Here is a 19,806-nt window from a genome sequence, read left to right on the forward strand (position 1 = left end):
TCAGTGTGCTTAGTGATTCTTCCAGTCCGAAGATTATAGTGCATCATGTGGCCACAACTTATCTGGCCGTTGAGCGCTTTATTCAAAGTGTGTCAGCCAGTTCTAGGAAGTCAAGGTTATGATCATCAAATGTTCCTCGAATTCCTTTTCTGCCTTCTTGAGAAATACGTCTGTATCTAATTTGTGTTGTCATGACTGTAAGAAGATGAAGTTAATCTGTAGTATTGGTACATGTAGGCCTAGAATGACATGTATGAAAGAAAAGGGGCGTTACAGAACAACAAACTCGAGTTCTCGATGGTCAAAAATATGATACTTTTTCTGCTTGACACTGCGTGGATGAAACAAAAAGTCACATAGAAATACGCGCTCAAATGTTATCACCTTTTCAAAAAAGAAATAACATGACCTTAATTTGAATGAACATGTTAGAAATTTGACTGCCATACGCGAAATTGAATGACTGAAATACCCCTTTCGGCCAGTGTTGGCGAATTTGAATGACTGAAGAGCATGTGCCAAATGCTCGTTTTACGAAGTCGAAAGGCACATGTGCAAATTTCATTGATCAAAATACTAAATTGAATGACCAACTTGCAATTTTGAATGCCAGAATATGCAGTGACGAGGATTTTCGCTAAAGTGAATGAACCTTTTATCAAATGGACTGACAAAAGTGCGAAATTGGCCGTGAAAACCTATACTCTTTGTTATGAATACCTCACTCTAGATTTATCCAGTTTACTGCTGGAAAGAACATAGTGTACATACTGTGTTTGCACAATGTGTTGACACAATCGGCTATGCGAATGCGCTCGAATTTAACAGTGTGAAGGTGATTTCACATTGTGGTGTAGTTTTTCACAGATGTGTTCCCCAATGTTAAAGCGCTCGAATTTAACAGTGTGGAGAGATTTCACACCGTTTTCACACTGTGTTCACTGTGTTTTACATCGTGTTACACACTGTGGGACACTGTGTTCTTTCTGGCAGGGCCGGTACATGTACACAAAAGCGAGAGTCATATGATATATGAGATACAGAATTAGTCTATCCGTATAGTGTAGACCCATCATCAAAATTTGCAATATTTCGCAGCTCTCATATTTCTGTTCGTTCCCACTCTACTCAACCAGGTGAATTCCCCGAAGTGACGGTCATGTTTAGCGACATCGTCAAGTTTACTGACATGTGCTCTCAGTGCCAGCCTATACAAGTCGTTCACTTTCTCAACGAAATATACAGCCAGTTCGACAAACTAACCACCGTTTACAATATCTACAAGGTATCTTTCCTCGTCTCTCGTTAATACAGTCATAATATGTGCATTTTTTTCTTGGTCTTGTATTACAGACTTAGAAATAATTTTTCTTTTTGATACATGCAAAAGTTTTCGTATATTCTTATGCCAGATGGTATGCATGGAACGTAATTTCATTAATATGTTTATTTGAACAGGGGAAAAAATCAGCTGTGAAGAATAAATGAAGATGTTGATTTCTTGATACACTAGTCTTTTCATGGTGAGGGAGGGGGCATTGGGCTGCATAAACTATAACCAGTAATGCCATCAATCCTCTTGACCGCAGGTGGAGACAATTGGGGATGCGTACATGGTAGTTGGAGGACTTCCGGTTTTCAGTAAGACACACACTGAACGGGTCATCTCTTTCGGTCTAGACGCGCTGGACCTTGCGCCCACTCTGACGTCCCCTGTTAAGGATCATTGCATACAGGTAAAACGTCGGCTGGTGGAGTAAAGCTTAGAGTGTGGGGGTAATGCCGCACCCAATTCCATACCACACGAAAGGGCGAGTAATTACGTGTTATTATATTCACGCCTAAATTGTTTGCGCGTCGCACACAACACTAAACATGACTGATAGGTAATATATTGGGATGAGTGAAATGAGCGGCGTGCGATATTTCGTATTTAAACGCGTGGAAGTTTACAAATAGTAATCCCGTACATCTGTATCAAATCTAAATCAGTCTAAGGCAGGCAAAGGAATTCTCTTCTCTGATTGGTCGATTCCGAATTATACGCTAATACATTTCTGTTACATCTTACTATTAATATATTATTGTCAAAGGAAAATGAACACAAAATCACAATGAGCTGATCAATAACGTCAATGGATGTCTGCTACCGTAACTGTCACGGTCACGGGCAGAGACTAGTTCCGTTCTCGAGAATGCCATAGAGCATTCATGCGGGTTCAACTTACTACTCAAGCATTGTATCTTTTCTTAAACCTAAATCATCCGTTATTCTTTATGATAATTGTTAAAACTCAAGCATAGCTTCTCCTATTGAAATCGTTTTCCTTACAAAGTTTTTTTTTTTTCTTTAGAGTAAAACACTTTTCTTCTTGTCCTTCGTAAACAATAATCAATTCTAATTTTTCAAAGATCCGTGTTGGTGCTCACACTGGTCCCGTCGTAGCGGGCGTGGTTGGGGTCAAGATGCCACGGTACTGTCTGTTCGGCGACACGGTGAACACCGCCTCTCGGATGGAGAGCCATGGAGCTGCGGGAAAGATCCACGCCAGCGAAGCAGTGGTCAAGTGAGTCTTCAATTTGCTTTCAATCTTTTCTTTTGTTGTTTCCTTCTTGTTTGCCTTCAGATATTGAGGAGACACTCAAGATATTAATTTAAAGAATACACATTCTAATATTCTTATGGAAACTTGACAGGGAGCGCAGTAACTCTCTTTATTCGCCCAATTATGTTAAACGTAAATATACATATATCTTTTTATCTCAAATTGTTATCATGACATTCTCCCTGAAAAGGGGAATAAGTAAGAAAACAAAGACAGACAAAGCAATAAATGATTCTTTTAATTCTACGTGTAATTACTAGTTTGCTCAAGGGTGTGGAGACAAAATTCCACGCAGAAGTCAGAGGGAGTGTGCACATCAAAGGAAAGGGCGACATGATGACATACTTCATCACGCGACCCAGCGTTGAGGGCGCCACGAACGTAGCTGATAAAGCTGAGGACTCGGGCGACGTCGAACCTTTGTCACATGGAATCGCAATCGACGTCGAACCTTCGTCAAATGGAATCTCAATACCAGGTAGTTAGCCCATTGAACAGAAAATAGGGACTTTTCGAATGCGTCGCCGAAAGCAGTCAAAATCTTCGTGGAGCCACGATCATTATGATGTTTCCTTTCAGTGTTTTGTAGAATTAAGAATCTCATCTTCGTATAGCCTTCTTGTGCAGTTCGGGTGCCATCGTGTAGCCGCCTTGTGGACATCGTAGTTGCTTCGGCTGTTGATGGTATTTGACCAACTTTGGAGCCAACTTCGAACGAACTATTGATAATTCTATATTCCTATGACAGTCACGTGCCATTTTCCAATTGTGTGACTCCACCAGAATACAGACTTTATAATACATTCCTTATATTATTGGGTAATGATGGGCAAATGATAAAGAAAAACCGTCCGAATGTGTAAACGTCGGGAAATTCTTGAAGGCATCGTGAAGCTCTTTGCTAACCCTTGCCGACAAAAAGAAAACCCAGCTTTAGGGCTTCAGAATAGTTCTAAGAATGTGAATTTAGTATTAAGATAACCAACATGAAATGTTAATCAGTATAATCAATGTCAGGTATTATCAAATAAATACAAAATGTGAACAATAGTTTTATTACAACCCGTTTCAAGGATATACCGTCACCGTGAATGTTTATTGAGAAAAAATAGTGATACTTCCTTATAATTGCGGCTTTATTGTAGAATATTTGTCCAGTTGTGGTGTTTTGCGATACAACTGATTATGCAAAAAACAACAACAACCCAAAACACATTATAAAGTCACAATCACAAAGTCATGAAGCTTGTTGAAGGGTCAGATATACGATGCGATGATGTCAACATTATCGTTCTTGTGTGTTATGTCCACACACGTCTACTTTCTACTAGGAGTATGCCTAAACGGGAGTGTTTTACCCCACACATACGCCATAAGCATTGTAATTCGGAAATATGATTATGCGAATCAGATGGACCTGCTTTGGAATAATATACTTGTCCTTGGTTCTTGAATCTTGTCAATACTCAGATCACGGGGCGAAGAGTGAAGCCGGATTTCGACATCCTACCACACCTGAACCCGACCAAATAAGAGGAGCTTTTGCAACGAATAGTAGAGCGTCTTTGAAGGATGCCTGCGTTCCAACGAAAAATGCACTTGGTTCGCCCATCATCGACTCGCCCTCTCTCTTCTCGCTCTCAACTCGGCTTCCTGCATCAGGCAAACTCTCATCTAGCATTTGTTCAATCTTATGAGGGGCGGTCTTGTCGTTACTTCCATGAAATAGTGGACGGTAGCGTCGAGTATAGCACCATGGGAACTTAAGAAAGAGAAGTGTACCGCGGCACTCTAGAAAGAAAACAAGTCACCTCTATAGTTTACAAATACCGCTCACGGTGAGGAGGGCAAAGAGTGGATTTAAGGAGTAGAGTGCAACCCCAGAGGCAAGGGAACACGGGCCAGTGTTTATGGCTGTCTACTAAAGTGCATTCTGTGTCAAAGAGAAGACTTTGCTAGCGCACTGACGCAGATCTTAGAACTTCCGCCGTCTTTTTTTAAAGGAAAAGATCGGTTCTTAATACAAGCAACAGTTGTGGCCTAAAGCAGAAGTAGAAACAGCTTAAGCACCTCTTAAGACCTCTTAAGAAGACGTATTGGGATAGAATATTATATGTGATTAAAGCCCCCTTTTTCAAGCGAGTTATGTCTGACACGAATCCCTTTCATTGCCTTAGATATAGACAAATAGTGAATAATGATCGTGCTATGAATTTCACCTGAATTTAAAGAAACCTTATCCACTACATTTCACGTTCATTTTTTCCATTATGTTTGTCGTAATCTATTCATCATGGCGAGATCTCAGCTTCAATGACCGCGCACCATGATTACCAAACCTTTCATTCAAAGCAGGTTTGTCTAAGGGATACTTCGAGAACCGAGGTGAAATGCAGTGAAACGGAAATACATTGATTTGTTCGTGTGGATTTCACCTTCCTTTTGTGGAAAACCAAAATGAAACACACAAAGGATGTAATATTTCAGCGGCAATTACTTATGTTTATGAACAGTGACATTACTTTTCTTTGACGGATTCTGAAATCTATATGGACTATAAATATACAGTTGCAACTACATACCAAAGGGAGGTTCCAAATCCATAGGACGTGGCAAAATAATGCAACAGGGCGAGTTGATATATTCAGACTTTAATTGTTTTAGACAGTTTGCACCGATCACCATCAAACTTAGAACTTCTAGAAAGATGTTGAGGGACACCTAGCAACGAAATATGGAGGAAAGCGATTATTTAGCACAAGCTATCACTAAACGCTTATTTGACTGTGAATTTTTTTTTCATTTTCTCTGCATGTCTCGTTCGTACCTGACCAGTCAGAAGTTAGCCCGATTGAATGTCGCAGTTTTACATCTTAAAAATAAATAAATAGAAAACAAAAACTCTCTTTTGGTACTAATTTGAAAGTCTTAGCATATTTCGAAATACGATTACAATTAGAATACAAGTTTACAATGAATTTTTAAAAATCTTTCTTTTCTCATTAAACAGCATCTGACCGTGGTGTATCAACTCTATCATAATTGCATTTGAACACAAAATTCCCTGCACTATTGAAAGTTTATAAACCTCCAAACCCATTTTCGTTAGAACACTTTGTATGCCTCTTTATTGTTGCTAATCTACTCTTTTCTTGTTAGTTATGTGGTAATAACTGGATATTGCCTTTTCGGTTGTGTGATATAAATCTCTCTGCTTAATGTTATATTTTCCAAGAGAGATTGCCTTTTTATATTATAAATATAGTATAATTATTAGTTAATACTTTTTACTTAAAGTAAAAAGTATTGGATCGAGGGAAAACATTACTCTCAGTGTTATCTCACAACGATAGAGAAGGTTTTAATTATCATGGTTACCGAAGTCATCTTTTCAGTATAGATCGTCGGCAACTGATCAAATTCTTGAATTGCATCACCGGATGTGATGTCACTGCTAGCAATACAACGATTTCCATCCTAGCTGTAATAGGTATGTGATTGCATTATGACTATAATCGCCGACTAGTAATTATTTAGACCATTTAATTTAGGCCCTATATAGGGCATTAGCTGGCATTGGGAAAAGGAAACGGGACAGAAAAAAATGACCAGTTAACTGCTGATATGTAAACATAAGGGATATGCATCATATATGACACAGCATGATTACACATAATGTATTTATGACTATTGTCCTTTCACAGGTTACTTTAAACTTCTTTGTCACAGTTATCATCTACACCCGTGCAAATCATGTTCTCAATTTCGTGTAGAAATAAACATTTGAGCCTCTTTTGGCTCCCACCGAATAAGCCTGTAATAATTTGTCATATATATATATATATATATATGTATATATATATATATATGTATATGTATATGTATATGTATATGTATATAATGGTATAATGATACTTGTAGTCCGCGTGTTGGTACCAGTACAGCAAAGATGACGAAGAAGGGTGGTTATGTAATTCAGTCCAACAGTGTTATTTATTCAGACCAAATTTTCGACGAATACATTCGTCTTCCTCAGGGTCGACAATGACAATTCTGAATGTATTCGTCGAAAATTTGGTCTGAATAAATAACACTGTTGGACTGAAATGCATTACCACCCTACTTCGAAATCTTTTCTAAAATATAATATTTTCTATAATGTAGAAAAGGATATATATATATATATATATATATATATATATATATATATATTTATATATAATATATATACAGTACATGTAATATCTGTGTGTGTGTGCTTGAAAACGTGTGATGGCGTGTATGATATACATTTCTCATCACCAATATCATGTACATTGGTTTTGACCCTTCAACTCCCCTCCATTTGATCTTTTTTTCCTTGTACACTTAAAGGTCTGGTTTACCTTTGGGAACAGTGATTTAAAAAAAATGTTAATGATATCACTTTCGATGCATATGTGTAGGTCAGTTGTATCACAAAAACATTGTACTGTATACAATTTTTGCGATAAAGCCTAAAATATAAGGAGATATCACGATTTTTCTCATTAAACCATAACTGTATACGGTTTAGTCTGGAAACAGCTTTATTTTATCTATTGTTCACATTTTGTATATTTACCAATACTTGACATCGATTATACAGATTCAATTTCATACAGTGGTTGTTTCTATCCCTAACTCACATTTGTGTAAATATTTTAAAGCATTAATTTTGGGTTTTTGTTTCATCTGCAAATGGTAAATTATGCTTTTAAGTCTTTTCCTATTATTCCTTCCTTGCTTGTCCTTTCTTCTTCCTTTTTATTCATTCAATATTTCTTTTTTTTTGTGTTTGTTTGTACTAGGCGTTACAAAAAGTATTTCTCACTTTTAATCCCTAATAGTTGAAAAACCATATATCAGATAACACTAACATTGATAAAATATGAGCAATAGCTGAATAGTGTACAATTTTGTTGGAAGTAATTTAAATGAAGGCACATTTCTGTTTCATTGAATTGAAAATCTCTTTTCAAGTTAGGGTTCAGATTTTGCTCTATTTTCGCCCCTCTGTACAAAACTTTAACTTTACACAAGGGACAATGGGTGTGCATGGAAATGTGTGGTTAACACCCAGACAATGGTCCTGAACAATGGACTGGGTTTGAATGCTCTATTACATATTCATGAGAAATTCCACTATCACAGCTAGTCGTTATTCATCCTGAAATGTAGTGTCTGCAAGTACATGAAAACATGTGCTTACTTTTTTTCATGTGCATGCAATTTTACTCTTTGACATGAATTCAGACTAGCAGTGCCCAGGGCAAGCATTATCCATCATGAATGATTGTTAAAGCATTCATGTGCCTAGGAGCAAGAGACCAGAAGCCTAGTCAGCAGAACTCTGAAAAGGCGGTATTCGTGGCATTTATGTCTATTTTTCAGGGTCACTTTAAGCACACACTCAAATACACATCATTGGTACCTGTGTAAAGTTCAATTTTGTACAGAGGGTAAGAATTTGACCAAAATCTGGAACTTAACAATTTTAAAATTACTCATGGATTTAATGAAACTGATTCATGCTTTCATATTCAAATAATCTCCAACGAAATTATACTCTATTCAGCTATTACTCATATCAATGAGAGTACTACCTCATAATAATGGTTTTCGAACTATCAATAAATAAAATAATAAGGTCGTATTTATCCAGGGTAGCCTCTTCAGTGTTGCCACTGCTCTACCAGAGGGCCCTGCCATTATCATTACCCCAGCGTTGCCAGGTACCCATTTATACACCTGGGTCGAGAGGGACATTGTGGGTAAAAACATCTTGTCAAAGGACGTAAACACTGGGCGGTAATCGAACTCGGGTCCTCCGACTGGGAGTCGAGAGTCTTATCCACTATGCCACAGCTTAAGGATCACATAATGTATTAACTGGACATAATGTATAAACTGGACTGCCTAAAAGATAACTATTATTATCAGTATGGGATGCAATATGTCAAAACCTGAAGAAATGCACATGTCTCTCGTTTTCCCTGTTAATCACACGCACATTGCCAGACATGTAACAATCAAGTTGCTGAAATCATTTCAAATTTATTATTATTTTTTTTGGTTCATTTACATCTGTATTTCCGCAACTTGCACTTGTAACTTGCGTAAAAGGAATGAACAATACAAAACGGCATGGAAATTGCATGCGACACAAAGTGTGGAGGAAGACACAAAAACCATTAACCTTTCAAAGAGTTTCTTTTTATATTATAATAATGATGTATATAAATTGAATCCACGAAAAATACAATACAAAACAGTTCAAGAAAGAAGAAAGGAAAATATATTGATATATGCTACATGGCGTCCATAACAATGGGTCTATTACTAGAAAGCATTATTGCAGTGAAGGATTTACATTCTCTATGTCTCCTCTAGAATGCAACTATAGAAGCACTCTGCTTGCTAACACTTTAGAGACCATTCCAAATTTTAGGGTCGAAATTTATCAATGTTCATTGCGAGAACTCATGTCAAGTTGGGTAGTCTACATTTTCAGCCCTTCCTGCACAGTATGTACCTACCCTTTTTTTTTTAATTTATTCATTTTTTTCCTGCAAAATCAAAATGTTAAGAGCATCGTATCTCATTACTTCTAAGCAGATACATTTAAACATACGCAGCTTTGTGAACATCATATATTTTCAAGAAATATCCTTTCACATCTGTTGAGTAGAATGAGAGTGCAGTTTTCAGTTTGTTATAAATATTTGTATACGTTTCTAAATATTTGATTTTTTTTTAATTCTATTCATATTTTCTTGAAACCAATCATTAAAAAGTTAAGTTCATTATTGAAAGCTGAACCAAGAACATTTGAATCATTACGAAACTAAAAATCTGCAAACTTGAAAAAATGGAAAGCGTTCACATAATATTACATGAGGAAAATTTAAGGTCATAAAACAGATTTCTGGAATTTGTTTATATCAATCCTCATTACCTCCTTTGTAAATAGATATCAGTTTAAATCTTTTAAAACACTTTGGAAACACAACATCCTTTAGTGATGAATCAAACATAGTATTACACCAGGGATTTATAGATAAAATCAAACTCTATCTTAAAACATGTATATCGATAGCTACATATCGTATTTGTCCTGTGTTTAAACCAAAGTAGAACCATAGAGTGGGCATGATAATTTTGGGGTAAGTTTTTTTTTTTCGACGTGAAGATGGAAGTGGACAGTATTTACAATTTCGACCATTATTGTTAAAACAAGGCAATCGCCAAATTGTGTCTCGCCCATTCGCGTACAAGGAATTAATATTTTTTATAACTCCCAGAAGTTAATAGACCTACTTATGACCTTTGACCTTGTGGTGACCTTCAACACCCTAAGGGACATTTACCATCCAAGTTTGGTCACAAACGGACAAAGGGATCAAAAGTAATGAGCCATAATCAAAATGCGCCATAAAAATTTAACATTGGGCCCTAAAAATTTGTTGACCCCTTTCTGTGACCTTTGACCTTGTGATGACCTTTAACTTCCCAAGGGATATCTGCCGTCCAAGTTTGGTCACAAACGGACATGGGGATCAAAAGTTATGAGCCATAAACGAAATGCGCCCTAAAAACTTAACATTGGGCCCTAAAAGTTCGTTGACCCCATCTGTCACCTTTGACCTTGTAGTTACCTTCAACTTCCCAAGAGACATCTACCATCACCCAAGTTTGATTGCCATTGTAGCAACATGTGCTGAGTTACGTGTGATAAGAGAGTCTTGCAAGTAAACTTTAACGTATGACCTCAAACGACCTTTGACCTTTATCATGTGACCTCTTACGGCACCATAACATGAAGGTACCCCCAGTGCATCCATCACCCAAGTTTGATTGCCATTGTAGCAACATGTGTCGAGTTACGTGTGATAAGAGAGTCTTGCAAGTAAACTTTAACGTATGACCTCAAATGACCTTTGACCTTATCATGTGACCTCTTACGGCACCATAACATGAAGGTACCCCCATTGCATCCATCACCCAAGTTTGACTGCCATTGTAGCAACATGTGTCGAGTTACGTGTGATAAGAGTCTTGCAAGTAAACTTTAACGTATGACCTCAAATGACCTTTGACCTTATCGTGTGACCTCCAACGGCGCCATAACATGAAGGTACCCCCAGTGCATCTATGACCCAAGTTAGGTTGTAATCCAAGCAACTTATGTGAAGTTATTTGTCAAAAGAGAGTCTTGCAGGTAAACTTTAACATAGAAAAGAGTCTTGCACATACTCTTTGATATAATATTGATGACCTGAAATGACCTTTGACATCATCACATGACCTCCGACAACACCATAACATGAAGATACCCCTAGTGCTTCTATCACCCAAGTGTGGCTGCCATTGCTGTAAGAGTTGCCGAGTTATGCATCATAAGAGAGTCTAGCAGGTAAACTTTAACATTTGTGACGGACGACGGACGGACGCTATTTGGATCCCTTAGTCTCGCCTTCACCTCCGGTGGGCGAGACAAAAAATGAATCAACTGTATGAACAATGGCATATTCATGACACAATCATTGCACATTCGATTGTAAAATACAATATTGCACTTTTTCCTGACCGTTTAAAAGCCCTGTTCAAAACCCTGTTCATATAGTTATCCTTGTAGCTTTGATATAACTATGAATATTCTTAAGATTATGAATATTCTGAAGATTCATTACTATGATAATTTCCCTTCTTCTAGCGTAACTTAGAATTGACTTTGTTTCTGTAATTATGATAAACATGTATATATTGATTCGATACTTTGGATTCTTAAGATACTTTGAATACAGTGCAATTTTCTTTATTCTCCTGAGAGTACTATACCTCCACAACACACACACGCACACACAAACAAGGACACGCATACACTAACACTATGTACATAAAGACGTTTTGCTGCCCCTGCTACCACCTGGCTACCAGAAGACGTTAAGGGGAAGAATCAACACCATTCGGTTCTTGTATAGATATTCTCTCACTATGTCCACACGTTCCGGTCACGAAGGAAACAGTACAGTACACGCTTTTGAGGTTTCTACCTGTTTGCAGATTACAATAGGGCGCTATACGGTACAATAAGAAACAGGGAATGTCAGACCTGTCTATGAATAAGTGGTTGGGTCTAAAGTTCATAGTGTTTACCCGGGAAGGTCGTAACCCTTCCATTTCCTGTTAGTTGTTCTATTATTCTGTTCTATTATTTGCTCTGTTTGACGCTGTGTATTCTTAGATGCTAGGGTGTGGGATTGCCACAAAATTTAACGTCCCGACGTGATTGTAGCACATGTCGTTTATTGAAACGTGAAATTCGTGAGTGTTCATGTATATCCAGGTTCAGTGCCGGCATCATTTTCTACCAGCATGGATAGGGTAGCAGTGCTCTGTGTAGTGTTGGTGAGCTTGGCTGCATCGGTCAGTGGAGGTAACATCCTCATCTCTTCCGAGTACGGAGCAGGGAGTCACTTCATGGCCGGATCGCTGGTGGGGAAGGCACTGGTCGATCGAGGACATAACGTCACAATGCTCATAGGAGACGCATATAGTTACAGGGCTAAGGATCCGCTCTACAAGGACCTTAACTTCGTGATCTTCAATCATTCTGGATCTAACGATGAGGTGCTAAACCGATTCAAGTCCATCAGACAAATCGTATTTGAATCATGGTTCACCCAGCTGGTAAAATATCAAATGATCTTTGAACCTGGTTACCAGGCAGACTGCAAAAAGATCTTGGAAGACGACGCTGTTATCCGTGAATTAAGGAAGGGAGAATTCGATGTGATGATTATGGACACCGTGTGGTTATGTCCGCTCCTTATTGCGAGGAAAATTGGACCTCTTCCGGTGATTGGAGAATCACCGGTAACTCTTTCCCTTGTCATCCATTTAAGTGCCGGTAATCCACTTTATCCCTCCTTCATGCCGGAAGTGACTTCGGGTTTACCTCAAAAGATGGATTTCTACCAGCGGCTTGGCAACACTTTACTCATCGGTCTCTTCAGATTTGGGTTTCCCTATGCCTTGCAAATGTATGACGCCCTCATTGCCGAACATAATTTAGGCCCAAGCGAACTGACCCTTCTTGACCTCATCAGGAATGACGTCATGCTCTGGTTGGTGAACACTGATTTTGCCTTTGAATTCCCGATGCACATTACCCCGAACATCATTCCCATCGGCGGTCTGACAGCACGACCTCCCATTGCATTACCACAGGTGGTATAACGTTTGTCTTTGGTATTAGTCATTCCATTATCCCTCCTTTTTCATCTCGCTCTCTGTTTGCTTTGCTTAAGCAAATATTCGTATCTTGGTTTTTATTTCACACTACTTTGAATAATGATTCATTTGAATATTTTCTTTGCTCATATTAAGATATTACTAAGTATCTTGTAATTTTATGACCTGATTTTTTTTAATTAAGGCAGCACCTATTCAACTTCAGATTTCATAAACTGGATGACCGCAACCTCAGCAAATGTGGTTGAAACCACTCCATCCTGATTATATGCATGCCCGTAAGTTTTTACCAGGACTACTACATTACTTACACACTAATAGTAGGGGATCATTTACGTCGATGAAGGGCAGTTTTTCAATCAGTTCCAACTTAATTGTCAATTAATGCAAAGCCTAAATTAACGTAATTTATCCCTAATGCTTACTTTGATATCCGAACACAAACTCGTTTGCAGCTTGACATTATTAACATTACCAAATTTTGTCAAAATTGCCAAATAGAATAAAAATAGGAATTGAATTAAACCCCTCCCCCTTCGAAATTTTGAAATATCTCGGACAAATTAAATGTCTCATCAACTTTCTTCCTTCTCCTTTTATATTCTTGACAACAGGAACTTGAAGACTTCATGTCAAGCTCTGGAGAACATGGGGTTGTCGTATTCTCGCTCGGTTCATACTTTACGTTTGGAACAGACATGACGTCACTCAAGTCAGACATTGTCCAAGTCTTTGCCGACGCCTTTGCTCAGCTGGATCAGAAAGTGATATGGCACATGAAAGATGTGGGAGCGCTTAATAGAACGCTGCCGCCAAATGTCAAGACTCTCTCGTGGATTCCACAAAATGATCTTTTGGGTAATATATTTTCTATTTTTCCGAAATATTAAAAATATCTGAGATGTTTAGGAGAAATATCCAATTGATATTTTCGCCGACTACGACGACAAAAAAAAAAAGAACAGACAAATATAATCAAGGTCTTTCATTTAATGTGTCTTCCAAACACGAGTGGATTATGAAAGAACGATACACAGTGAACGATCGAGGGATGAGGATTATCATGTTGTTAATATGTTTCGACTTCATCTTATCACCGCCATGAATTAGGCCTATAATCTAGCTCAGTCCTCACGAACACCCCTCTTTCAGTTTAAAAGATCGGTACAGTTTTACTCGAGATGGGGCTTCAGGTTTCCAATGTTTTTTATGATATTTTTTTTGTCTTCAGATAAGAAGCCCCAAATGAATGATGAGAGAGCATACAATTCAAAGAGGAATTTAAAATTCATTTGATGAAAATTGGTTTCGAAATAGCTGGGATATCCAAACAAAGCAATCCTAAGGAAAGGTGGGACCAACCTTTCAGTAGAACTGCTTTGATTTACTTTGTTTTTGGACATCTCAGCCATTTGAAAAAAAACGATTTTCATAAAATAAACTTTGAATTCATCGTAGAACTGTACGCTCTTTGACATTTGATACAATAGTTTTAAGTATGTAAAAAAATGAACAGTTGATTATTTCTTTTACTGTTTTGACACCTACAGGAGTGGTAATACAATCTATAGCACGTAATTTCGAATCTCGAACCGAGGAAATTTTCATTTAAACGATCAAGGAATATTTAAACACTTGTTTGAACACAATCAAAGTTTACTTGTGTATTGGCCTCGTCAACATTCACTTATATCAGAATCTGTGCGTCATCTTTAATACACGGGACCTCATCATCTGGAAACATAACACACAATCACACAAACACATATACGCAAATAAACAAATCAATAGTTGGTAAGGAAATCAGAGAGGGAGAAAAAAAAAAGAAATATTAGAAAGACAAAACTTACTTTCTGTAAGGGGATCTTATTGTACAACGGGTCGGAATAAATTCAAAGTATTCTTTCCTCTAAAATTGTCTTCAGGTCACAATAAGACGAGACTTTTCATGTTTCACGGTGGTAACAACGGTCTCAACGAGCTCGTCTACCACGGCGTACCGACGATCGTCATACCACTCATGGGGGACCAGCCCGACACAGCAGAGCGGGTGAAGGCCCGGGGTATTGGGGTAGCCCTGGACAGGATGAACTTGACTACTGACTCGATACTGTTTGCTTTGAGAGAGGTCCTCAACAATGACAAGTAGGTCCTATTACAAAGTCGGAGCACACACCTGTGCAGTGATATACTTTTATTCCTCAGGCACGGATTGTACAGTTTGGCAATGCTGCAAATACATGTCAAACTCTTTAAAACTGTTTAATCCTTTGGCTCGGCCTTGTTCTGTCTGACACGAATATAACATGTGTAATGTTATACACATAAGTAACATTTTTTTTTCTCCCGAATATATATATATATATATATATATATATATGTGTGTGTGTGTGTGTGTGTGTGCGGGTGTTTGTGTATGTGCGTGTGCACATCATCCTTCACTAGCTTACCGTGACAAAATATTGCATGATTCGATTTAATTGTTCATTCCATGCAAGTGTGCATTGTTTTTCTCATCATATACATTATGGTTATGCATACATACAATGTATTATATTCGTGTCATACTTCATGATTTGTACTTTTATCTATTGTTGTACTTTTTCCAAATTCCAAACAAACCCATTGAATGCTTTATAACGATCCATCTTTCTATGTGACCACTTAACCAAATTGAATAATGCTTTCTGCAAAATGTATGTAAAAAGTTAATGTTTCTTTCCCTGAAATAGCATTTAGATTGTTGAATGATTTTAAAGGTTATCAATGTGGAAATCTGATTGTATTTTTTTTTTTTTGGGGGGGGGACATACTGTACAATAGATTATTATTAAGGGAAACTAAAAGACGCATATGGCTGTACGTAACTATGAAATTATTAGACATAAACGACATGCTGGTTAGAGGTACGAAAAATGTACATAATACAAAATTACATGTATGTAAATGTGCATATAAGTAGTTTTTCCCGTTTTATTTTGTTTTTTTGTTGTGCATTGTTTCTCTCTATGATTTTCCACATCCACTTAGCCTTATAAGTGCGTTGAACACTTCTGTGGATATAGCGCCATACAAATAACCATTACCATTGTTAAAATGTGCCACAATATTCTACCTCGTTATAATACCTATAAATAATGTTACATATGAAATAAGATACTTTCGTCTTGGAGTACCTCATTTCTGCAAGATACGGTGATTTGGTCGAGAAATTCAATATCGGAAGTGAGATGTCTAAAGTACCACTATTCTGCATATTGGTGGTGAGAATTCAAAATGTTTTCAACATTTTTGTAGCGATATTGGAAATTCATATGCTCATTTTAAAGAATAACAATTTTGATGATAACGAAAAAAGCAGGGTAAAGAACCTCCCCCCCCCCAAAAAAAAAAAAGACCGGCTGAAAGTAGATAACCATTATAATATCATAACTTTTTATTCCTTATCATTTCCAGGTATGCAAAGAATGCCAAACGTGTGTCCGCCATTTCTCGTGATCGACCGATACCACCGCGGGAACGCGCTGCATTCTGGGTAGAACACGTGATGAAACATGGCGGCGATCACCTCCGCTCCTCTTACAAAAATCTCACTTTGGTCGAGAGTAGCCTGCTAGACGTCTTCGCATTTTTGACCATCTGCCTTTTTCTCATTGTGCTGATCCTATACGCCCTTGTTCGCTGTCTATTCAGAACTTTGAAACGTTGCGTATTGTCACGATACAAATGCAAACATGACTGAAACTTGTGTGAACTGCAATCTGTTCAAGTGACCAGGATTTGGCACAAAAGGCATGTTGTATCCATTCATAGAAAATCCCCCCTCAAAAAAAAAAAGGAAAAAAAAAAGAAAAAGGGAGTGTTTCGTGTGAATCATTTATCAGAATCCGTGGACTGTATAAGCATAGGGAAAATACGGGGCTTTCATCATTCTGTCTTGATGATCATTTGACGTGCAATTGCGTAATTAAAAAAAGACACCCCAAAAGATAATGTTACATATCCATCTTGAATGTTAGCCCCGTTCTTCTGTTCCCATAGTCATCGAATGTGCGATAGGCATGACTTGACAAGTTACATGTAGGAAATCGTTTGTGAATGCCAGCATTGGACTACCTAAATGATTTTAGAATCGGATAAATCATCGAATAAAAAATGTCATGCCCTACATTCCCAAGTCGTTTTGAAAAAAAAGAAAAGAATCTGTAGCAATATAACAATTTCATTTACACTGAGTACAAATTATGATTTGCTATCAAAAATTGAATTCCAAAGCATTTGTATCTTTCTTTTTTTATTCTAAGGGATGTCTTTGAGTGAAAATTATGTTTCTGATTCTGTAAACATCATTTTGCACAAACAAATGTATTGAAAGTACATTGTATACTAATCCTTGGATTTTGATGAACGTTCATTTTGTATTGTAATCAACATCAGTATTGAGAATTAAATATACTTACGCTACAATTAGATTTAAACCATGATTTATGATAATACTTAAGACAAAGCATTTCTAAGTACATGTATTATGTAAAACCATCACAATTTGACACTACGCTTAACGCCTTCCATACTGAATTCTGAAATCCTCATAGACTTAATACACAGCTCACCAGGTTCCCGAAGTGAATGGGTTAAAAGAATGAAGAGTACAAATTATTGTATCGGAAAAGAAAACAAATAATGTGAGGAACTATTACCGGTTCTACATTGATTCCATTTTTTATTCATTCCCTACTAAATATTTCCAATCAAAAGTCTGTTTCTCCCCTTGATTATGTAGCATTATTTTCGTTGGGAATAATTTATTCACATTTAAACTTCACAAATTTCCAGAATGGGGTCACTGTCTTCGTGGTCATTAAACACCTAATTAAAAAGCTATCGAAATTGCCGTGAGAGGAAGTTGTTTTTGAAATTTTAGCCATGACGCCATTTTGAGAGTGAGTTCAATGCCATGACGTGGTTTTAAAGTGTGTGTGTGTGTGTGTGCGTGTGTGTGTGTGCGAGACCCTACATGTACAATCAGAGAAGAGACTTGTAAGGTCATATTGCCAATCTCAACACGTAATTTTCATTTGTGAATATGACTGAACCGCCACTTCTAAAAGCGTGTAACACTTTGGAATGATTTTTTTTTTTAATGCATCGATCATAGTTATAACATAACGTACTCTCTAAAAAAGATCGAGAGAAAATATTCACTCTTGAAAGAGTAAATACAAAAAAGAGTGAATTTAGAGTGAAATTGGAGTGAATTTTGAGTGAAAATGTTCATTTTCACTCGTTTTCGAGTGACCTCAGGGATCACTCCAAAATCTTCGAGTGATCCCTGAGGTCACTCCAAAATGAGTGAAAATGAACATTTTCACTCAAAATTCACTCTAAATTCACTCTTTTTTGTATTCACTCTTTCGAGAGTGAATATTTTCACTCGATCTTTTTTAGAGAGTAACATAGCAGGTTACAATAATATATCAACGTTTGTGGCGTGAAATTTATCTTTCTTAGATATATGCAAATCATTCGAAACTGGCATTTAATTTATGTTACGTCTCTATGTGAGACTGAATTCAAACATGGAGATTTTTTTTTTCCCTGCGTGTAGTACGTTTAATGAAGTGAGTAGTTAACTTCTGTCGATCAGCCGTTTTACTCACCTCATTGAAAGAAAATAAATGTGCATAGAAAAAAAAGTAACACTACCTCTCACTTTGCGCGCGCATGTGTTTTTATGTTGTCCCGACTTTAAGATATCCCATAGGAGTGTAAGCAATAATGAAGTTTGTCTGTCTGCCATGTGTCTAATGAGCTTTGTTCATATAATATCCTCGTTACCCGTACACTACATGCTTGTCAATAAAATCCTCATCTTCGATCATACAATATGCATTCTATATCATATTCCATTTATGCATTTAGTTTCTATCATGAGAAAGTAAAGTAGAGAGTAAATAATACGCATTAGTGTCTCGGAAAGGTTCAGTACGCAGGTAATATGAAGTCTAAGGAGATGCAATCAATAATTATGTTCATGCCTTTTTTTAGGGCAAAATGCAAATACAGCCTTACAGTATCATACAACGGACTTATCTATGATAGCAATTCTATCTTGCCGTTACACTGATGGGGCTACATCTTAAAGGACAAGTTCACCTTCATAGACATGTGGGTTGAGTAAATGCAGCAATATTAGTAGAACACATCAGTGAGAGTTTGAGCAAAATCGGACAATTCGTTAAAAATTATGAATTTTTGAAGTTTCTGCTCAGTCACGGCTAGATGAAAAGACTAATATAGCTTGTGATGTCACATGAGTACAACGATATAAAGAAAGAATAAAGATAATTCAACATATTTCCATTTTTCTCGCATAACAAAAGAACACTCGACTTCTCTCTTTCAGAAGGCAGGGAGAATAATATTACCCTTAACATACGTCAGTAGCAAGTCGAAGAAATGTGCACTTTATTCAAAAAGTAAAGTTTTGTGAAATTCTCTTTTTATTTTCCTTATATAGTTGTACGCATGTGACATCATACAGTGTAGTAGTCTTCTCTCCCAGCAGTGACTGCGCAGATACTTAAAATATTCGTAACTTTTGAACGGATTGTCCAATTTCCCTCAAACTTTCACTGATGTGTTCTACTAACATTGCTGCATTCTCTTAATCCTTATGTATATGAAGGTGGACTTGTCCTTTAAGCGAGCATTAGTATGACTTCGACGTTCATGAGCTATTGACAGATGTATGATATCGGGACAAAGTCCCCAAAGGTTGCCACTCTCTTGTTTGGTACATTTTACCGTTAGATAACCTAGTTTGGAGCTCCCGTTTGATGCTGTGTATGCTCATTTGCCAATGTACAGGAATCGAGTCACTAAAATATTGGTAGTCACACAGCGCGTTAGTTTGTTGCAATGC

General features: G+C 37.3%; 2 protein-coding genes across 2 annotated transcripts in view; both read left to right on the forward strand.

Annotated features, from left to right (window-relative positions):
- LOC139708540 (guanylate cyclase soluble subunit beta-2-like) overlaps positions 1–3,092 on the forward strand; it is a 41,746-nt gene extending 38,654 nt beyond the window's left edge. Inside the window, exons 11-14 of the mRNA XM_071620482.1 lie at positions 1,137–1,285; positions 1,590–1,736; positions 2,413–2,567; positions 2,867–3,092. Of these exons, the coding sequence (XP_071476583.1) occupies positions 1,137–1,285; positions 1,590–1,736; positions 2,413–2,567; positions 2,867–3,092 (677 nt within the window). The remainder of the gene's footprint in view (positions 1–1,136; positions 1,286–1,589; positions 1,737–2,412; positions 2,568–2,866) is intronic.
- An 8,910-nt stretch (positions 3,093–12,002) lies between these two features.
- LOC139708541 (UDP-glucuronosyltransferase 2B18-like) lies at positions 12,003–16,623 on the forward strand. Its single transcript, XM_071620483.1, has 4 exons — positions 12,003–12,860; positions 13,496–13,739; positions 14,807–15,026; positions 16,338–16,623. The coding sequence occupies exons 1-4, from the start codon at positions 12,003–12,005 to the stop codon at positions 16,621–16,623; spliced, it is 1,608 nt and encodes a 535-aa protein (XP_071476584.1).
- Positions 16,624–19,806: the final 3,183 nt, after the last annotated feature.

Source organism: Diadema antillarum, unplaced genomic scaffold, assembly GCF_040938485.1.
Source record: "Diadema antillarum isolate AM-2024a unplaced genomic scaffold, OU_Dant_1.0 seq00001348_RagTag, whole genome shotgun sequence".
Lineage (NCBI taxonomy): Eukaryota > Metazoa > Echinodermata > Echinoidea > Diadematoida > Diadematidae > Diadema > Diadema antillarum.

Excerpts from the sequence above, each read along its gene's own strand:
- LOC139708541 (XM_071620483.1), top strand. The coding sequence starts at position 12,003 with ATGGATAGGGTAGCAGTGCTCTGTGTAGTGTTGGTGAGCTTGGCTGCA. Across the intron at positions 12,861-13,495 it reads CCATTGCATTACCACAGGTG|GAACTTGAAGACTTCATGTC; the intron begins GTATAACGTTTG and ends TCTTGACAACAG. Across the intron at positions 13,740-14,806 it reads TCCACAAAATGATCTTTTGG|GTCACAATAAGACGAGACTT; the intron begins GTAATATATTTT and ends AATTGTCTTCAG.